Raw genomic sequence first — 21,632 nt, forward strand, 5'->3', positions numbered from 1 at the left:
CTCCTTTGATGTATAGAAGCTAACTACTTAGTGATTCCATTAGAGGAATTCTCACTCTTCTCTTTCCTCTTGTAAATGCATTAGTTGGCACAGAAGCTGTCTCAGCAAATATCATTCTGTCATCTGGCTTTGTGATTGGGTTACCAGTTACTTCTCTATATGTTCACCCACATGGCATAATGAATGACTTTCTAGTCAAGCTTTCTTCACAATGTGGGTGTGTGAGGCCTCTGTTGTCTCTCTCTCTCTTATTTGATGATCCCTTCTTATTTGACAAATCTAGCACTGATTAAACATCTAAAGATGAGCCATATGCAATAGTAGTAGCTGAAATATTATTATTAGGGAGTTGATTATAATACTGAAGTAGTGACGTTAGTCAACTTCATTGCTTCTGAAACAGTCCTTTATTTTTCTTTATTTATTTCTCTCTCTCACTCTTAACCTCCTGCCCACTTCATTAGCTTTGATTGTACCCAAATTTTCAGGCAAGATTATATTTCTCTCAATAAGGCTGTTTAACTTTAGCATTTCTTTGCACAAACACATAATTTGTAAAAAAAATTCCTCATCACTTAGAACTCTTTCTCTGCTCAAAATATTACTTCTTATCCATACAGTTACTAACTGTACAAATAAAAAATTCACTCTAACCAATTGTTAGGAGAGATACACCAAGGACTAAAATCCTTGATGTTGGACAAAAGAAGGTCGAGCTAACTGATGAATTTTTACCCTTTATTTTAGTAACAAAATGATATATTTGATTTAAATAGTATGCTCTTGTTCCAGATTTGGTTTTCTTGCCAAAAGTTAGTGTCTGAGAAATGGGGGAGGAGAACATGAAGTCTCATTTCAGTTTTGATTTCTTTATTTTGTGTAATTGTCATTTTCAAATCCTTTGATTGATTTCTGTTAAAGCATTACATAGCTCATAATAGAGTACAGTACTAGAATGTAGTTCTCACACGTGGGATAGTTCATCAAAAACACACTTTAAAAATGTTTGATGCCATCTAGAAATTGGTAATATGATTAGTTGATGAATCCTCTTTTTTACAGTCACATTCTTTTGTCTTTTCCTTATGTATATTCATGAGTACTGTTTTACTTAACTAGCTTCTTTCATTTCTAAGTGTAGTGATCATCCTTTCATACCAAACTAACTTAGTCATTCTCTTGCAGCAGTCTATTCTATGGAACACTTGCATGGGAGAGTGTACCATAGAAAGAGAGCATCATTTTCACTCCTTTTATAATTTCTGTTACCTGTAAAGATAAAAGAAATTTTACCTATGATTTTAATTACTAATTATGAAATATGTAGGAAATATTAAAACTAGGTTTTATTTCATCTTCTGTGTAAACTGCCATATGAATTGTTGTTTTTAATTGTAGGTTGTTCGCCTGTGTGCAAAGAGCCGTGAGGCAATCAATTCCCCAGTATCCTTTCTTGCACTTCATAATCAGATCAGAAATCTGGAAGGGTAATTATTATTTAATTCAGAATAAAAATATCATCTTATGCTTGTTCTTAGTGCTTTACTTTTATGATTCATGATAGAAGGAGTAGCTGAAATAGAAGAAAATGTTTTATTATTATTATTATTTATGTGTATCCCCCTGCAGTTTTTTGAGTGTCTCCTAATGCAAAAAGATTTTCATCCTGCTAGACAGTGATTTGGGACAGATAATACATGTAATTAATAATAACAGACTATGCAGATAGGATATTTCAATTTCTGTGAGCTTTAGAATAAAGCGCATTAAAAAATAAATGTGTTGCTGAGTTCAAACGTGGTTCTGTGTGCAAGCTGAACGAACTGATAACCTGTGCATAGTAAATTAAATAATTAAGAAACACGTAAAAACCACAGTGATATCTTTAATTAGTAAAAGGACAAATATTTCGTACTAAAATTAATAGTACATCTTCAGTGTCTGTTACAGTAATAGGAATGGAATACAAGCAAAATGTTCGGTGGATCACCTATTAAAATACAATTGTTACCGCATGCTAGGAAATAATGGAAAATAACAAATTTAATCTATTAAGATAAATGGTTTTTTTACATAAGATGAAAGTCTCCCAGATCTTTGAGAGAGAAAGACAGTCATTTCTATTTAAATTTGGTTGATGTAAGATAGTTTCACAGCTTTCTTTGAATAAGCGTTCATATTTGAATCTGCATCTATGGAGGAGAACCCCACTGGACACTGAGTAGAGCCAGTACTGTGCTGTGCCAGACCAGACTTCAGAGGTTTGTTATAATCAATATAATATTGATGTTCTTTTATTCTTTTTTCCAAAAAATGTACTTTTTCCAAGGTATTTGATAAATGCCAGCCAAAGATAGAGAAAACAGTTTATCCTTTGTAGAAGGTAATAAAGAAGAAATTGATAGGATATATGTTGGAATCAATTGATACTTTTTCAGAATTCTACCAAAAGGTTCTGAGATTCCTGGAATGTACGGAATAGGAACTCTGCAGACTGTTGAAGAAACTGTAGGTATTGGAACATAAGAGTCAAGTATGTGTTGGATTTGATTGGAATTGTAATCATTTGATTCCATTAACTTTTTAATGATGGAAAGTTCTTGTTGTAAGATTATTGGGGAAGAGCAAACTTTATGTGCTCTATGAATTAGAAATTTAAGAATGCCAGATTTTTGAGGTATGTGGTACGCAGACTTTTTGTGAATGTATCTGCCAGTGAATGTGGGTTTTCGAAAGACGCTTGTAGATAAGGTACCAGAAGACGTTCTAGTAAGGAGGATGTCCAAAAATGGTAAAGTACCAGAGTTTTTTTTTTCCATAGTGAATTGGATGCGTGGGTGAAGGTTATTTATCCGTTGTAGAAAAGTGGAAAGTTCATCTTCAATGTGTGGCCAAACAGCAAAAACATCATCGATGTAACGGTACCAAAGTATCTTTACATCGATGATGTTTTACGTCGATGACGTTACATCGACAAAGAACATAGTATCTTCGAATTGTTTCAAATCTTATAACAAGAACTTTCCATCATTAAAGAGTTAATGGAATCAAATTATTACAACTTCAATCAAATCCAACAGATACTTGACTCTTATGTTCCAATATCTACAGTTTCTTCAATAGTCTGCAAAGTTCCTATTCCGTACATTCCAGGAATCTCAGAACCTATAGGTAGAATTCTGAAAAAATATCAATTGATTCTGACATGTATTCCTATCAACAAAATTTCTTCTTTATTACCTTCTACAAAGGATAAACTGTCTTCTCTATCTTTGGCTGGCATTTACCAAATACCTTGCGAATGCGATATCTCTTATTTTTGACAAACTGGCTATTCTTTGGAAAAAAGAATAAAAGAACATCAATATTATATTGATTTATAACAAACCTCTGAAGTCTGGTCTGGCGCAGCACAGTATTGACTCTACTCATAGTGTCCAGTGGGATAAACCTGTTCTCCTTCATAGATGCAGATTCAAATATGAACGCTTATTCAAAGAAAGTTGTGAAACTATCTTACACCAACCGAATTTAAATAGAAATGACTGTCTTTCTCTCTCAAAGATCTGGGAGACTTTTATCTTATGTAAAAAAACATTTATCTTAATAGATTAAATTTATTTTCTATTATTTCCTAACACGTGGTAACAACTATATTTTAATAGGTGATCCACTGAACAAACATCTGTCTACCCATGTTCTCTGCCTTTACAGACAATTCTTTTCATTAATAATGTTGAATAATGTGGATGTCCTTTCACTTTTTGCTAACCGATTGTCTGGAATTATTAAAAAAAAAATTTCCTTCTGATATTGTGAAATTATTTGATTTTGCTATTTATGTAATTTTTCAGGTAAGACAAAACTATCTACATATTCAAGGGATGTCAGTGAGTTCAGTTCTCTTGTCTCCTATCCTGGCTAACTACTAAATATTGAGCAGTTTAACCTGCATCTTGAACATCTTCACTTCCCTATCTCTCCATATTGTTAATTTATGTGGATGATATTTGTTGGAACTCTTACTGTCTGATTGCATGTCACCCTCCCACCAAACACTCAGATAAAGTAAAAATAATTCATTTATTCAAGTAAACAAATTTAATCTGGAAATAAATCCAGTAATATCTCGTCATTCTTTAGATTTTCTACATGCCACAATACAGACAAACCAGCCAGAAGACCACACATATACAGTTTTCAGTGAGTTCAGTCCTCTTGTGTCCTATCCTGGCTATCTACTAAATATTGAGCAGTTTAACCTGCATCTTGAACATCTTCATTTCCCTATCTCTCTATATTGTTAATTTATGTGGATGATATTTGTTGGAACTCTTACTGTCTGATTGCATGTCACCCTCCCACCAAACACTCAGATAAAGTAAAAATAACTCATTTATTCAAGTAAACAAGTTTAATCTGGAAATAAATCCAATAATATCTCATCATTTTTTAGATTTTCTACATGCCACAATACAGGCAAAGCCAGAAGACCACACATATACAGTTTTCAGACACAGATAATGCAGATAGGAATTGCCCAATAGAAGTTATTTAGCTGTGACACGTCATTGATTCTAAATAAACGTAACTTGTTTCATACATTTTAACACTGATTTGTGAAAATGCTCTATATTATCAAATGGCAGTACTTGTTTAACATGCTTAGAATATAGGTTGGCCGAGTGGTTAGCGTATCTGCTCTCCAGCCAAAAGGCTGCGGGTTCGAATCCCGCTGTGGGCATGGATGTTTGTGATTGTCTGTAAAAATAATAGTGATGATGGAGAACAGTAGATGGCGTAGGTGTAGATGAGGCGGTTTGTGGATGAGGTTGAGTGGTGGAGACGGAGAGTTGTAGATTAGATGCCCTCCCTTGATGAGTCTTAGGACTCCCTGGAGGTGTCAAATAATAATAATATATTCTGATACTGAATAATATGTCTTAGACAAGCATGTCGGCCTTCCATATCCACTGTATACCAGAGTGAACCAAAATGACAACAAAAATAAAAATTCATTGCTGCATGTGGGACTACCACTCTGCATTGCAGAGGCTTCAAGATTTTCTGTGTCTGCTTTTTGTTTTCTGGATATCATTTTCTTACTTGAACACCTTCATAAAGTAAATAATAACAGTTTTTTTTTTTTTCCCCTTCAATACACATTTTAGGAAATGAGTGAATAATATTTATTTAAAGGCCATATTTTCAGCCTGAAAATTACAAATCATCATCAGTGGCAATGTCAGTTAATTGCAAGGTAGAATGCAAATGTGTTGATTTGAAACATCGAGAAGCTACATGGTGTTATACATAAAATTATGCAAAGATATGCCTGGAAAACATTGTGGTCTAAGTAAGATCCATGAGGAAGGCATTCTTCTTTCTCTCATTAATACTTCAGGCCATCCTCTATCTAATGATGAAATTTCAGTATTATCAAAAGGAATAGGCTATGCAGGATCTCCAAACACCATTCCAGTCATGGACTTCATGTATAATATAAATAAAGCCTTCGCAACCATTCATATAATTTAGCGAGTAAAGTTAGATTTCAAGCAGGCATATATGTTATTTAAATCAATATCTCCTGAATGCAATTTATCTAAAAATTAATTTCAAGCCTTATCTTCTCTAAACTGTAATAAAAACATAATTATTGCAAAGTTCATGAACTTATTACATAAGAACAGTTATTTTAGAAAACCTAGGAAGCATCGATAGAGACCCAGCTTAATTGCATTTATTCCCAATAAATTTAACAGCCTCTTGGAGGAATTTATTCTTGGGATGAAGAAACTGTAAAAGGGCTAAACGTTCATCAGTCTTTTGCTCTAAAACTGTATTTCCTTCTTAAATTGCATAAAGAAAATGTGCCATTAAGATGTATTGTGAATTGCATAAGATGTCCTGTCTAAAGTGTCAAAATACCAATCTAATCTTCTTTCTGCATTTACTGGAAACTCTGCTTCCTTAATTTGAAAAAAAAAAAAATCAATAGATTTTAAAAATAAAATTTCAGGATTATCCTTACAATCTACAGATCTAGTAAATTTTGACTACATCAAAATTTACTAGATCTTTACAAATATCCCTCTGAGAAATAAGATTGAATTACTTTATAATGACTTTTCTCGTGATATTGTAAAATTATTTTTTGATTCAGGATATTTTAGAGGCCTGTGTAGCTCAGTGGAAGTGGTGCTTGCATCCTCTGTGCTTGTTTGCCCAAAGTTAAACTTAGGTTCAAGTCTAGTCGCCAACTGGAGGAAAAGGCAATCTATCTTTGATCAGTTCCCAAGTTAGTTGATCTCTGGCATGGACAAGCGGGATTTTTCCTCTCGGTAACTTGGGTTTTTCATCCTGGAAACCCAAAAAAACCCACATTATTTCAGACAGTAACATATCCTGTTAGGGTTAGGTACCAAGAGATGGCAGCACTTCTTTGCAGGTCTCTTCATCAGTGGCCGCCTATAATTAGTGATAGACATGGGCCAGCTATCTCTGATTGGCTACTGGTGGAGATTCAACTTGCTCACTCAGTCTCCAAAAGCTAGATAGGGTTTAAAGGCCTTGCCTACTCCCTATAAGGGAATAAAAGATGTTGGCTGATATTTTAGCTGCTAGAACAAATTGTACAAATAGATAGAGGAAACAGCTGTGTGATCTCCCCTTTCCCCAACTCTAGCATAATTACTTTATGACACATTTTGTACCGTCGATTTGGTACAGGTATGTTAATAACGCCTTTTTCTGTGTGGAAAACTCCTCCTTGGCTGATCTTCATGATTGTCTTGTAAAAATTAATTAAATCAACCCAAGAATCAAATTTACCCTGGAAGTAGAAGATCGCAATTACCCCCCCCCCCCCCCCCATGATACAACCTGTTAGTTCCTGTAACTTATGAATAGGATTAGGGTATTAATACTGTAATTTTTATTATCATATTCACCTTTCCTCTTCTAGACATTTATGAGGGCATAGATATGTGCCGTACTATAAATGCTTTTAAATTAAACTCATAGTAAATGAAGAGAGAGATAAATTGCAAAAGTTTACTGCTAAAGCAGGCTGTAGTAGTTCTCCCACTGCACCGAGGCTTTTTTATGCAAATATATATACGTTATATGTATATATTTGTATGCAGATTGGCTTGGTTTACGAACATGTTCAATAATTTTAATGACTTTTATTCTTAATTATCTTGGGGATTAAGTCATTAAAATTATTGAACTTTTTTTTTTGACTGATATATATATATATATATATATATACACACACACACACACACACACACACACACACACACTCATTGACTCTCTCTCTCTCTCTCTCACACACACACACACACAACACACACTCATTGACTCTCACACACACACACACACACACACACACACAGGTAACCCTCGTATAATGCGGATGTTAGGTTCCATATAAATCACGGTATGCGAGACTTAGATCACATAGAAAAAGTATGGTTATGTTCTGAAATCGTTTTTTTTTTTTAATTATATAAATAATAATGACATTCTCAACAAAATATATTTTATTTAATTCAGATAATTCATGTAAGTTTAGAAAACGTATAAACTATGAAGCAAATACATAGTATAAACTTATAAAATTAAAAATTGTATTGGCCATAATGCACAAATGTTTTAGGCAAAATAAAATAAAGTGCATATTTTAATTGTCATCATTGTCTTCAAATCGAACATTTCATAGATGTTCTTTATTTACGAGTGGCCGGACGTCATCATCACTTGATATCTCTTGGACATAATTTATGAAAAGTCATCATTTACTCTATTTTTAAAATCATTTTCTGTTTTTATATTTCAGGCATTCTGAACTTCACAAATTACAGCAACTGAAGGATGAGACGGGTGAACTTTCTTCTGCTGATGAAAAGAGATATAGGATGTTGAAGAAGGCATGTGAAAAAGAACTTCTTGAGGTATCATTCCTTGGCAGAGACATTAAATAAGATTTATTTAAATTTTAATCCAATGTTCAGAATCTATAGATTTTGCAATGATCAAATATTTATAAACAATTTTAAAAAACCAACTGATGTTCAACTTCAAATACAAAAAAGGTGTTAAGCATAGATGCATACTTTTTTTTTTCCTCCTTTTCTGTTCCATCTCTACAGTGAAGAGATCTTTAGATGATTCTATATTGATTGCTAATAGAGTATTGACTAAATTAGCAACAATTCAGTCAGTACTCCAGATGACGGCCTTCATACTAATAGTTGTGCTTTAATTGCCAGTAAACTGTAAACTTTAGTATTCAATACCAAAATCAACAGGAAATAGAAATATTCTAATATTCAACCAGAAATGTTTAAATACGGAAGTATAATATGCTCTGTATAGTGTTCCCTGCATAGTTTGTGGTCCCAGTTGGTGCTTTGAGCCATGTGTGTGTTGCAATCTTGCTTTCTTTTGCTTATCTTCAATTCTTCCCTCTATAAATCCATTTGAAGCCTTTCATGTTTCACAGTATGACCTGTATATGATTTTTCCAAATCTTCATTTCTCTTCTTGTGGATCCAAGAGATCCTCAAAACATTGACCCTTTACTGTCTTCCTTATTTATTATCTATGTTTCTGTTCCATAGAGAAAAGTAGACCACAAATAAAGCATTTTATCATTCTAGTTTTTGCTTATTTCTCTTGATGTTAATATATTTCTTCATTCTATTGAAGGTTTGTTATTCACATTCATTTCACAAATATAAATAAAGATTTATATATCATCCTCCTATTTTTACAAATAGGAGGATGATATATAAAGTTCCAGTTCTTCTAAACTGTTAACTTTCAAAAATTTCTTCATTGTAGAGATGGAACAGAAGAGGATAAAAGCACACATAATACCCTTTTGTATTTGAAAAGTTCTGCCAGTTCATTGTTAATTTTTATGTTTGCAGTTTGGTTCCAAAATATCAGGTCATCCCAAAAGTAATGTAGTTTTTCATACTATACTTGTTCAAATGTGTCTCAGGTTGTCTAAACAGAATTTTTAAAGCTTTATAAGTACCGCTAAGTTGAGGCGGCCTCATTCTAAGGAATTCCACCTTTTCAAGAACATCATACATAAGTTATTGTTTAAATAACCCTTTATTACTATGGAAGTCACTGAAGAGAATGTTAGGCATATTATGCTTTGAGTTCAAAAAAGACTACAATGCTACTTACATTGTAAAAAATGTGCATGAAGTGTATGCCGATAATGCTTTGAACGTGCAAAAGTGCCAGCAGTGGCTCCAAAAATTTCGACAAGGGGGGACTTTAGCTTGAAAGACTGCCTTGCTCTGGGAGCCCTGTGTCTCTCGATAATGATATACTGGAAGCCGATATTGCAAGAAATACTGATGCAACTGTTGAAGAATTAGCAAAAGATAGATCTTAATTCATTGTCATCGACCATCCATTGCCATTTGCAAGAACTTGGAATGGTGTCTAAGCTCAACAAGTGGGTTCCTCTTGAATTGATGAACAACAATCAAGGAGAGTTCATCAGCATCTGCACCACTCATTCTCGAAAGGTTCAATCTCTGTTTTTGAGTCGTGTAGTCACTGCCAATGAAAAGTGAATACTTTACAAGAATGTTAAGCACCGAAATTAGTAGGTTCATTCAGGGGAACAGGCTAAAACTCTGCCAAAACAAGACCTTCACCCTCAGAAGGTTTTGTTAAGCGTTTGGACTCACTTTGAACTCTTGCCACAAAACCAAACATCACAGCTGAAGTATACTGTGAACAGCTTGATCAATTGAATAAAAACTGAAAAAAAAATAAATAAAAAGTGTTCCCTGGTCAGTCGAAAGGGTATTGTTTTTCACCATGATAATGCATGCCCTTATAGTGCAAGAATCACCTATACCAAGTTTGAGGAATTTGACTGGAGAAAGCTTCCACATCCTCCATATTCTTCTGATCTTATACCAGATTACCACTCATTTTGAAGTTTGCAGTATTTCATTAATGAAAAACAATATGATACATCAAAGGCACTGAAATTGAGCCTATGCGACTTCTTTGCCTCCAAACCTCCTGACATATTTTATGAGTCAGGAGGTTTTATGGTCTCCTGAAATGAACTACTTTCAAAGACATGGTCTAGATTTCAAAAAGATCAGTTCAACATTGGATTATCCTGTTTGACTGGAAACCTCCATTATAGATGCTGTCCTTAAAAGCAAGTGCATAATATCAGTTTTATTTGATGTGGAAAAAGAATGTGACACAACTTTGGTCTTAGAGAATATTTCCCTCTTTTCATCAGAAACTTTCTAATTTAAGTTCATGTGGATATCACTCTCTTCTGCTCTTTTCTCAGTGAGGAGAATCTCACAGCGGTCAGGTTTTAGTGTCATGCTTTTGTTGTAGTCAAAGTGAACTTGATAATGGAATACTTTCTTCCATAAACACTGCCCTCTACATAATGACATTACTATCTTTTGTCATTCATGTAATATGAGTCATAATTGCTGCAAAGACTTGATCACCTTTCCATCACTACTTTTGCAAATGTGTTCAGGTTTTCGCTATAGAGGATCATTTGCATACATTTTTGCCACTCTGCGTAACATACAAATGTTAGGGAGAGAAAGACGTTCTTTGTACGCTAGCTGCTACCTCTTGGAATGCAGATAGATTATCTTTGTTCCATTTGTATTTAGCACTTATCCAGTCAAGATGCATTTGTGTCCCAAGTTGACGCTGCTTCAACCTGTTAGATCCTCTCCATCATCAGGCAATTAGTATCACAACTGGGGCATTCCCGTCATCACCTGTTCCTAGTCTTTACGTTGAAGCATGTGAACAGTCACCACATTCCTTTTGACAACTATCCTTGCAATATGGAACTAAAATAAAATCTCTATCAGATCATCCCATCTGGACAAATATTTTTTGTCCTCGTTGTGAAAATCTTATATAACACACAAAAAATTGGCATATTGTCCCTTTATACTATGCACTAGACCAGTGGTCTCCAAACTTTTTGCCGTGAGGGCCACATTGAGTACTTCAGCACTGTTCAGTGGGCCGTAGTAATAAAAAAACTCTAGAACTAGATATGGGTTTTCTTGAAAGCAGATAAAAACTGATTACAGAGTATGTGAGATTAAATTATCTTATATTAATGACAACGAACGCTATCAGCAAATTCTCATATTTTTATCACAAATTACAATAAAACCATTAATGTGAATGATGTAACTGTGTTTGTGTTTTTAAAATCTTATTAAACTCAGGTTCAAATTTTGAAGTGCTAATTACAAGTAGCGATTTCAAATGTTCATCAGATAAATTTGCCTTATATTTTGACTTGATAAATTTCATTCAGGGAAAAGTTTGTTCGCAAAGATATGTTGTCCCAAAAATAGAGATAAATTTACAAGCAAATTTCTTCAAATTTAAGAACTGCTCAGAGTTCAAAAATTTATAAAAATCGATCAAGTTTTCTTCCTTGTATTTATCTTTAATATGTTCATTTGCCTGAAGTTCAATAATTTCCATTTGAAGTTGACTTGGGACATCATCAGTAACAACACAGTCAAATGGATTTTGAAATAATCTTATTTCCCTAGCATTGGCATTCAAATCAGCAAATTGCTTCTGAAATTGTTGTTTAAGATCTGAAATGACTAATTCATTTTTTTCCGTTTGGGAACAATTTGTTTTAATTTTTGCTAGTCATTAGTTTTTCGACCGAATATGCACCGACAATTTACTTGTAACTTTTTTTTAATTTCATATAAGTTTGAATTTTTTGTCAATGAATACAGATCGGGAAATTTTGTTTTTATTTCATTTTTTGCCCGTTAGTTCATTTTAACCATTTTTTTATTTCGTTTTGAATTCTTTTAAATTTATTTTCTTTGTTAGTCTATTTTAACTGACCTTTTACAGTCAGAAAGACCGTAACAACTTGGATTACGTTTACTTTTTGCTATTTGGGAATATATTTTGAACACAATTTTAATTAATGCAGTTGAAATCTAGCGACTCCCCCCCCCCACACACACACACGTTTTTTTTTTTTTTTTTTTTTTTGCAGATTCTTATTGAAAAATTGGTCCAATTGGCAGGCCGGATAAAATCATATTGCAGGCCATAGTTTGGAGACCCCTGCACTAGACCATACTGCATGTATGCCCCCCCCCCCCCCCCCAACACTATAACCCTGGAACATCTGTATTCTGCTTCTCTTAGTTCAGTTAAAGAAATATTCCAACCATCTCTCTCTCTCTCTCTCTCTCTACTAGCAGCTTTTTCAAACACACAAAGCAGAATACTACTGATCTACACAGAAAGTTCAAAATAAGAACCTCTAATAGTCTACTGTTGTCTTCATAAATAGAATAATATCTAATCAGATCCCACTGTAATGTAGCACCAATACTGCTGTGCTGTGTGCCCTAGAACTTGCATTATATATAGATGAAATGCTACCAAAGGTGCATTATTTACAGAGACTCATTAAGTTCTTTATAAGATTTGAAATATCTGGTATATATCATACACATCCAATGCTGTTTTGAACCCAACATTACTTTTACCAAATCTGGATAGTTTTCTTTGATTCTAAGCTATGTTGATATGAAAGAAATTGAGGGTAGTTCAGCTCATTACTTTGTTTACCACCATCTACCTGTCTGCTAAATAAGATTTTGTCTTGCTATGCTACAAAGCTGATTATAAGAGAAAAATTCTCGTCTCATGATGAGGACATAGCAAGAACACCAAACTACATCAGATTAACCTTAAAATTAAACTTTGGCAGTACAGTCTGCTCAGGGTTTGTAAAGAAGTGATTCTTGCTCTGTTCTGTATGGGTTATATTCATTTTACACATTCCTTCTGTTGAGCAGTGATAATATGCCTATGTATATTATCACTGCTCATTTTAATCAGCTGCTTCATTATGTTAATGATTCACCAGTCTGCCTGGCCCTTATACACTCAGGCACATTTTATCTGACTCACCAGATATTACTGTTTTAATCTTTTACAAGATAATAATTTATTTAATTATGTAATTATATTTTAAATTAATTTTCTACAAACTGTATAAAGCTTAATAAGAATTTTCTTATATGTAGATAGATATCTAGTTTTTATATTTCAAAAAGTTCCTGGTCTTTTCATTAACTGGATTTCACACTCCAAAATAATTAAAAAAATTCTTTTGATTACTCTAAGCCAGGGGTGGGGAATCCCTCGCCCGCGAGTCTATTTTAATTCGCCCCTTTGCTGATTGTACTCGTATGTACATGTAAATAAAATTTTATAATAATTTTAATTTATTATAATTAAATTATTTAAATTTAAATAATTAAATATACAAAACCAAAAATAGCTATATTACATATAATATGATCGTAATACGTCTGGTAAGATATATATTGCACACTACATACGCTATATATAAGAGTTAAAATTTACCAGTCGCCTGCAGAAGTTTTTAAATTAGCAATTTTCGCCCTTGATACTAAAAAGATTCTCCACCCCTGCTCTAATCAGTAATCAACAAGATACATTGCTAGTTGTGTCCTGTTGATTAAAAGTAATGGCTCAATGATTCCCAACAGAGTTTTGGACTTACAGGTGTTCACATTTAGCCCTAATATTTTTTGCAATAAGAGTGAAATCATCTGCATTTCTTGCCTTAAAAAATTAATATGATTTGTAGTAAACAATTTACAATGTTACCTTAGTTAAACTGAAGTCTGGTTGAAGTAGAAAACATAAAGCATGTGTATATATGTAATATTATTATGGCAAAATAAATTACAATAATTCACTCTTTTGTGCAGGCAGCTGATGTCATCTGTTGTACTTGTGTCGGTGCTGGTGATCCAAGACTTGCCCGTTTCAAATTTTATTCTATACTTATTGATGAAAGTATGCAAGCCACTGAACCTGAATGCATGGTTCCTGTTGTACTAGGTGCAAAGCAGGTATTGTATATTATGTCTTCAAAATATAAGCATAGAATTCTTTAGTTTTTTGGTAAATAGGATTATCATATTAAACTAGATTAAAGTATTTAATTTGGTTTAATATTATTGTTTTTATAGAAAACTACAGAAACTAGAGAAAAAAAACACATTTTATTTTATGTTTGCAGTGTTAAGATTCACACCTACAAAAGGTTGTAAACCTTTCTGAGTAGAGAAATTGCATTATCAGGAGGGGGAAAAAGTATCATCAAATTCCTGCCATGTACTCTCAAGGGGTGTACAGGATATGATAGTACTTCATGAAAAATTTACATCATTACTAATTTCCTATCTACAATTTTCCTCCAAATCAGTCTGTTACTTGTCAAGACTCCAACATTATCAGATCTTATATTTCTATCGTACCAGGAGTAGCCATAGTATTCAACACAAAATACGAGGCTAATCTTCTTGAATGGCAGTCAGTCTCAAGTAGAGTAATGTGGGCAAATATGAGAATGGGGAACTGGACAATGAGACTTATTTGTGCCTATGGTCCCACACAAGGTTCTACTAAGGTAGAAGTGGAGGAGTTTTTTGAGGCTTTAGAAAAAGCAACTGACACAATGAAAAATGAAAAGTTGGTCAATGTTGGGGATCTAAATAGCAGAGTAGGAAATGATTGTGAGACATACAAAAATATTTTGGAAAAATTTGGAAAAAAGAGCAAAGCTAATAATAAAGGCAAATATCTGTTGGATTTCTGCTCAGGACATGGACTGGTTATTACTAACACCATGTTCCAACATAAAAATGTGCACAAATTCACATGGAGAGAAGAGGCTAGGAATAAGAAGAGTCTCATTGACTATGTTATTGTTGATAGTGATGTTTTCTCCCTGGTGCAGGACACCAGAGTGTACAGAGGATTTGAAATTGGAAGTGATCACTATTTAGTCTTGAGCAGGATAAATTGAATTTAATATTGAAAAGAATAACATGTGAGAAAGTTTTAAAGCAAATAAAAGTTGAGCAGCTCTCAGATGTGAACTGTAGACTAAAATACACAAAGATTATTGAAGAAAAAATGAGAGTTTGAGAACAGGAATCAAACCTTGGAGATTCAGTGGCAAACTCTGAAGAAAACATTGATTGATTCTGCCAGAGAGGCATGTGGTTAGGTTGTCTGTAAGGATAAAAAAATCAGAACTCCCTGGTGGACACAGGAAGTTAAAGAGGTAATGAAAGAAAAGAAGAAAGCATATTAAAAGTTCCTGTCAAATAAGTCAGCTTGTGCTCTTAGAGAATATAGAGACAAATGCAAGCATGCTAAACACTGTGTAAAACAAACTAAACAAAAGTCATGGGAGGACATTGGCAAGAATATAGAAAATCAAGAAGGTGGCAAAATATTCTGGAGGTTGTTGAAGAAGCTTAAGAATGGAGGAAAGAGTGCTGTAAAAGGAATTAGAGATGATAAAGGTGACATGAAAATGGGAGAAAAAGATATCCTTGAAGTATGGAGTAATTACTTTGAAAAACTGCTAAATGAAACAAGCAGTGATGACAGCACAGTGGTAAAAAACACTGACCAGGCATGCAGTCAGGAATACATATCCATACTTGAAGTAGAAAAAGCCATCAAAGGCTTGAAATGTGGAAAGGCAGCAGGAGTACATGATATTCGACAAAAAACTGAAGTATGGTGGTATAAGAGTTTTATAATGGCTGCACTGCATATTTCAGAAAGCCTGGACAGAGGGACGACTTCCCGATGATTGGAGTAGAGCTCTCATAGTACCCATATATAAAAAGGGAAATAAAACTGCATGTGAGAATTACAGAGGTATTTCCCTACTGAGTGTTCCTGGCAAGATCTATGCAAGTATACTTGAGAAACGGTTGAGAAGAATTGTGGAAGAAAAGCTTGGTGAAGAACAAGCTGGATTCAGGCCAAATATAGGCTGTCAGGATCAGATCTTCACTTTACGACAAATAGTCAAGAAAGCATGGGAATATAACAAAGATCTGTATTTAAGTTTTGTCAATCTGGAAAAGGCATATGACAAGGTGCCAAGAGAGAAGCTATTCAATACGCTGCAGTTATATGGTGTCAATGGGGCATTATATCAAGTAATACTTTGTCTTTATTTGAGTTGTAAGTCAGCAGTTAGAATTGAAGGAAGTACAGGAAGATGGTTTAATGTTAAATCTGGTGTGAGACAAGGATGTACATTATTCCCTCTGTTATTCATTATCTATATCCATCACATTATGAAGGAAAGTGGTATTAAACATGATATCAAAATTGGAGATATTAATGTCAGCTCTTTTCTTTATGCAGACTATGTTATACTTCTAAATAAATCTGCTACAAGTCTGCAAGATTCTCTGACTAAATTGAATAGCTGTTGTAATAGATATGGTATGAAGGTCAGCAATAAAAAGACAAAGACAATGAAAATAGGCAGAATCATTGAAAATGTCAACTGTGTTGTGAATGGAGAACCTGTGGAACAAGTAAAACATTTCAGCTACTTAGGCACGATTTTTAGTGAAGATGGTAAATTAAATATAGAAATAGACAACAGAATCAGCAAAGCTGGTATGGTGGGAAGTCAATTGAATAAATTCATATGGAATAAGAGAGAAATTAGTCGGAACACTAAATTGCTGTATACAAGACAGTGTTCAAACCAGTTTTAACTTATGGATCTGAGAGCTGGGTCAGAAGTAAAACACTTCACAAAAGACCAAAGACTGCAGATATGAGAGTCCTGAGAAAGATTAGAGGCGTGAAAAGATGGCATCAATGGCAATATGATATTAAAAACAAGGATATTAGGAAAGAACTTGACATTGTCAGCATCCAGGAATGCGTTAGCAGAGCTAATCTCAGGTGGTATGGTCACTTAAACAGAATGGGCGAGGAAAGATTAGCAAAACATGTGTTCTCTGCCAGGTCGGCAGCAAAACGACCCAGAGGAAGACCAAGATATAGGTGAATTGATACGGTACAAAGTGCTTTAGACGATAGAAACATAAGATCTGATAATGTTGGAGTCTTGACAAGTAACAGACTGATTTGGAGGAAAATTGTAGATAGGAAATTAATAATGATGTAATTTTTTTCATGTAGTATTATCATATCCTGTACACCCCTTGAGGGTACATGGCAGAAATTTGATGATGATGATTTTTCTATCGTCTAAGGCACTTTGTATTGTATCAATCCACCTATATCTTTGTCTTTCTCTGGTTCATTTTCCTGCCAACTTGGCAGAGAACACTTGTTTTTCTAATCTTTCCTTGCCCATTCTGTTTACCACCTGAGATTAGCTCTGCTAATGCATTCCTGGATGCTGACAATGTCAAGTTCTTTCCTAATATCCTCGTTTTTAACATGATATTGCCATTGATTCCATCTGTTCACGCCTCTAATCTTTCTCAGGACTCTCATATCTGCGGTCTCTAGCCTTTGGTCGAGTTTTTTTTTTTTTTTTTTTTTCTGACCCAGCTCTGAGATCCATAAGTTAAAACTGGTTTTAGCACTGTCTTGTATACAGCTGATTTAGTGTTCCGACTAATTTCTCTCTTATTCCATATGAATTTATTCAGTTGACTTCCTACCATACCAGCTTTGTTGATTCTGTTGTCTATTTCCATATTTAATTTACCATCTTCACTAAAAATTATGCATATCAAGAATTTGATGATTATATATTTCCTTGTTTTAATAACATCATACATCAAACATATTCGACATGATTGCTTTCTTGTGGTTGATATTTTGAATGTTGTCAGCTCATATCTCTCCCTAATGATTTTGTTCTCATAGAATAAATAAATATGTAGGACTTAATAAATTTGATTTTTCTGTACCATGTGCCAACAGTTAATAACTGTTTTGTAAGTTTTTTTTTTTTTTTATGCAACTACAAAACAGTTTCTTAGTCTTACAAAAACTTCTAAACTACTCTTACGAAACAGTTTCTTAGTACAACTGAAAGGCAGTTTGATGACACCTGTATGATGCCAAGCACATATTCTAATTATGTTTTATTAGTAACTATCTGTAATGATTTTGGTTGATGTAATTAATGCTTTGCATCATCTGCATAACTAGCTAATATAAGTAATGAAGTGCTATATATTTATACACACACACATTCATGTGAATTCCACCTGTGAAAGGTTATTAACTTTTATTAACTTACAGTTAATACTCCCAGAGTTGTGAAGTGAAGCTTAGATGATCCATAAACCTTGCTTGAGAGAAGAAATGTGGGACTTTTTTTCAGGCTATTTTGTGGTACTAGTAAGCGAGGTGGTGGTCTTACTTTGTAGTAGAATTCGTCTACTGCCTAATGACTTCTGCACCCATCCATATCATAGCAGGATTTGAATTCACAACCTGTTGGAGAACAGGTATACTATCCACCCAGCCAAAAAAGCCAGGCAGTGCTACATACTGTGAAACTTTATGATACATATCCACAGAGGCTTGCAGATGTTATTCCCCTACTTCTTTTTTGAAATAATCTTCTGGGAGATCATAGATATAAATCTTATTGTCCTGTTTTGAAATTTGCCTACATCACCCTCCTTGAAACTGACACCAGTCCTTGAAATGTCTGAAAAATTCCTTTTCTGTATAATGGATCATATTTCTGTATATCATGTATTTGATAGAGTTGTGCTTCAAATTTATTCATTGTCTGTAATATATAGCAATGCTGTGTATGTGTGCAACTGTCCTTTGAAATCATTCATGGACATCATGCTCTGATTATAGAAAAATGGATGCTAGTTTTTTTTTTTTTTTTTTTTTTTTTTACATCAGGGTTTCTCTTGGAAGTTATTTGATCATGTACAGTGAAAGACATACATACATACCATTTAAGAAGGAAACAAGAAAGTAGCTGCATTCTGTTACTCAGAAGTATAAAGCATTCCATAGTCCACAATTGTTAACTTTACAACTGGAGAATTCCACAAGACCCCCCCCCCCCCCCAAAAAAAAAAAAAAGTTTACAATATTGATCAAGAGTGGCATGCATTCCTTATGAAGGTTGGTTACCTGATCTTGCCATGTGGTTCTAGAAAGTCTGTTTCCACTTTGTGACAGAATGCTGCAAAACATGAATTTTGATAGGAAAGCTTCAGCTGAAAGACTTTTACGTTGCCTGCTATGTATGCATATTATCTAACATTGCTTAAGGTGTACAGAAACTGGACTTCTATTAATGATAGAATATCATCCTGTTGATTTTTATTTTTATTAACCACAGTAACTAGTAGTTACTTTAACTACAATTAATGTGACTGCTTTTGTCATGGGGAAATAGAAATTTTTAATAACTTAATTTCACAAGTGTAGGACTTTGATTTTTCTTTTAAAAATTTGATAAAAGTTTTGATAACTTATTTTGTGTATATTTTCATTTTAGCTGATTCTTGTTGGTGACCACTGTCAACTTGGTCCCGTTGTTATGTGCAAAAAAGCAGCTAGGGCTGGTTTGTCACAGTCACTGTTTGAAAGATTGGTTGTTTTGGGTATTCGTCCCCTTAGACTCGAAGTCCAGTATCGTATGCATCCTCAGCTGAGCAAATTTCCATCAAATTTCTTTTATGAGGGTTCTCTTCAAAATGGAGTTTATGCTGGTAAGTAGTCAATTAATATTTAACTTATATAAAATTGGAACTGAATGTCACTTAAATAATGTAATACAGAATGAATAGCCTACTTTTATTCTTCACAGATGCTGGTTAATGGGTGCAATTTTCTTTGCAGTAATATGACAACAATGATAAGAAATATGTTTAAATTTTTTTTTTTTTTCTTTTTTTTTTTTTTTTTCCAACAGTTTTTTAGAATTTACTTGTCAAAGAAAAGCATATGTGATTGTATTGTAATCTATCAATTTCCCATTAAGTTTTCAGTAATGCCTGGCATTGCTTTTATAGTGCACTCAGTATAACTTGCCTTTGAAAGATAGAATGTTCTGGACTCATATTTATTGCCACCATCATCAACATACCTGGTAGCTAGTTACCCTTTGAATGCTAACGGTACCAAGTTCCTTATTTCCAATATCCTCATTTTTAATATAATTCTGCAATTGATGTCATCTGTTTATGCCCCTATTCTTTCTCAGAACTTCCATAGCCTTGATTTCCATTCTTTGATCAAGAGATGAGATGAGATCAAATGTTTTATTTCTAATCCAGCTTTCAGATCCATAAGTCAAAATTGGTTTGAACACTGTCTTGTATATAGCTAGTTTGGTGTTTTGACTAATTTCTCTCTTATTCCATATAAATTTAATCATCTGACTTCCTACCATACCAGCTTTCCTAATTCTGTTGTCTATTTCCATATTTCATTTGCCATCTTTGCAGAAAATCATGCCTAAATAGCTTAAATGTTTTACTTGTTCTGTAGGTTCTATCAGGATGCAGTTGATATTTTCAATGTTTCTGCCTTTTTTTATGGCTGATTTTCATACCAAATTTATTACAGCTATTATTCAGATTAGTTAGGGAATCCTGCAGACTTCTACCAGATTTATTTAGTAGTATAACATCCTAAATGTTATACTCCTATGAGCTGAGATTAACATCACCAATTTTAATATCAGGTTTAATGCCTCTTACCACCTTCATAATGTGATCTATATCAGTGTTGAATAACTGTGAAGATAATGTGCACCTTTCTCCCACCTTAACATCAACCATTTTTCTGTACCTCCTTTTCTTTTCCTCCTTCGTTTCTAACTGCTGACTTAAAACTTAAATATAAGCTATGTATTGTTCAATATAATTGTAGAATTTTTAATAGCTTTCTCTTAGTACCTTGTCATATGCCTTTTTTTAGATCTATAAAACCCAAACACAGATCCCTGTTATATCAACTTTTTGTCTTAAAGTGAAAATCTGATCATGTTTTCTATTTAGCCCGAACCCAGAAACTTGTTCTGCAAGTCTCCTTTCCGCAGACTTTCTAAGCAATTTTTCAAATATGCTAGCATAAATCCTACCAGGAACACACTCAGTAGGGATATTCTTCTGTAATTCTTGCATTCACTTTTATTTCCCTTTTTATAGATAGGCACTAAGAGATCTCTGCTCCAGTCATCTGAAATTCAACCATCTGCCCAATGGCCTTCTGAATTATGCAACATAGCTACTGTAAAAAGCCCCTTATGTAACATCTTGTATTTGTTTCTTCGAAGAATCTTATGTTTTTGTTTTTTGTTTCAGTAATGCCTGTTATATCAATCTGGTACATATCCAATTCTTCTGCTAATTCTATTTCTTTCCATTGAGACTTCTTTTATTGATGGTGCCAATCTTATACTCTGCTGATGTTTAGTCGGTGTATGTGTTCTGCTCCAGTATCTGACTTTTCACTACTCACCCTTGTGAATAGCGAAAAGAACAGGGGCCTCTTTTAATCAGGCAACACCCTTGCCAGCATGAAATTGTATCCTGTTGTATCATCATTTTGTTTTGGTTTAAACCGATAAGTATACAGCTGCAATTCCAAAATTATCCATCTCTCCTTATTTATTCAGTATTCTAGGTAGTGCACCGTATTAGTAGATTCCTACTAATAGGGTGCACTAAAAGAAGATGAGAATGGACATTGGGTCAGAAACTCTGGTC

General features: G+C 33.8%; 1 protein-coding gene across 1 annotated transcript in view; it reads left to right on the top strand.

Annotated features, from left to right (window-relative positions):
- Upf1 (Upf1 RNA helicase) overlaps window positions 1–21,632 on the top strand; it is a 230,831-nt gene that overhangs the window by 118,876 nt on the left and 90,323 nt on the right. The window contains exons 12-15 of the mRNA XM_090414072.1: window positions 1,399–1,487; window positions 7,847–7,961; window positions 13,839–13,982; window positions 19,415–19,628. Coding sequence (XP_090270198.1) covers window positions 1,399–1,487; window positions 7,847–7,961; window positions 13,839–13,982; window positions 19,415–19,628 — 562 coding nt within the window. The remainder of the gene's footprint in view (window positions 1–1,398; window positions 1,488–7,846; window positions 7,962–13,838; window positions 13,983–19,414; window positions 19,629–21,632) is intronic.

Source organism: Typopeltis vanoorti, chromosome 24 (genome assembly GCF_054136105.1).
Source record: "Typopeltis vanoorti isolate ZY-2024b chromosome 24, IOZ_Tvanoo_1.0, whole genome shotgun sequence".
In the NCBI taxonomy this organism is placed as follows: Eukaryota; Metazoa; Arthropoda; class Arachnida; order Uropygi; family Thelyphonidae; genus Typopeltis; species Typopeltis vanoorti.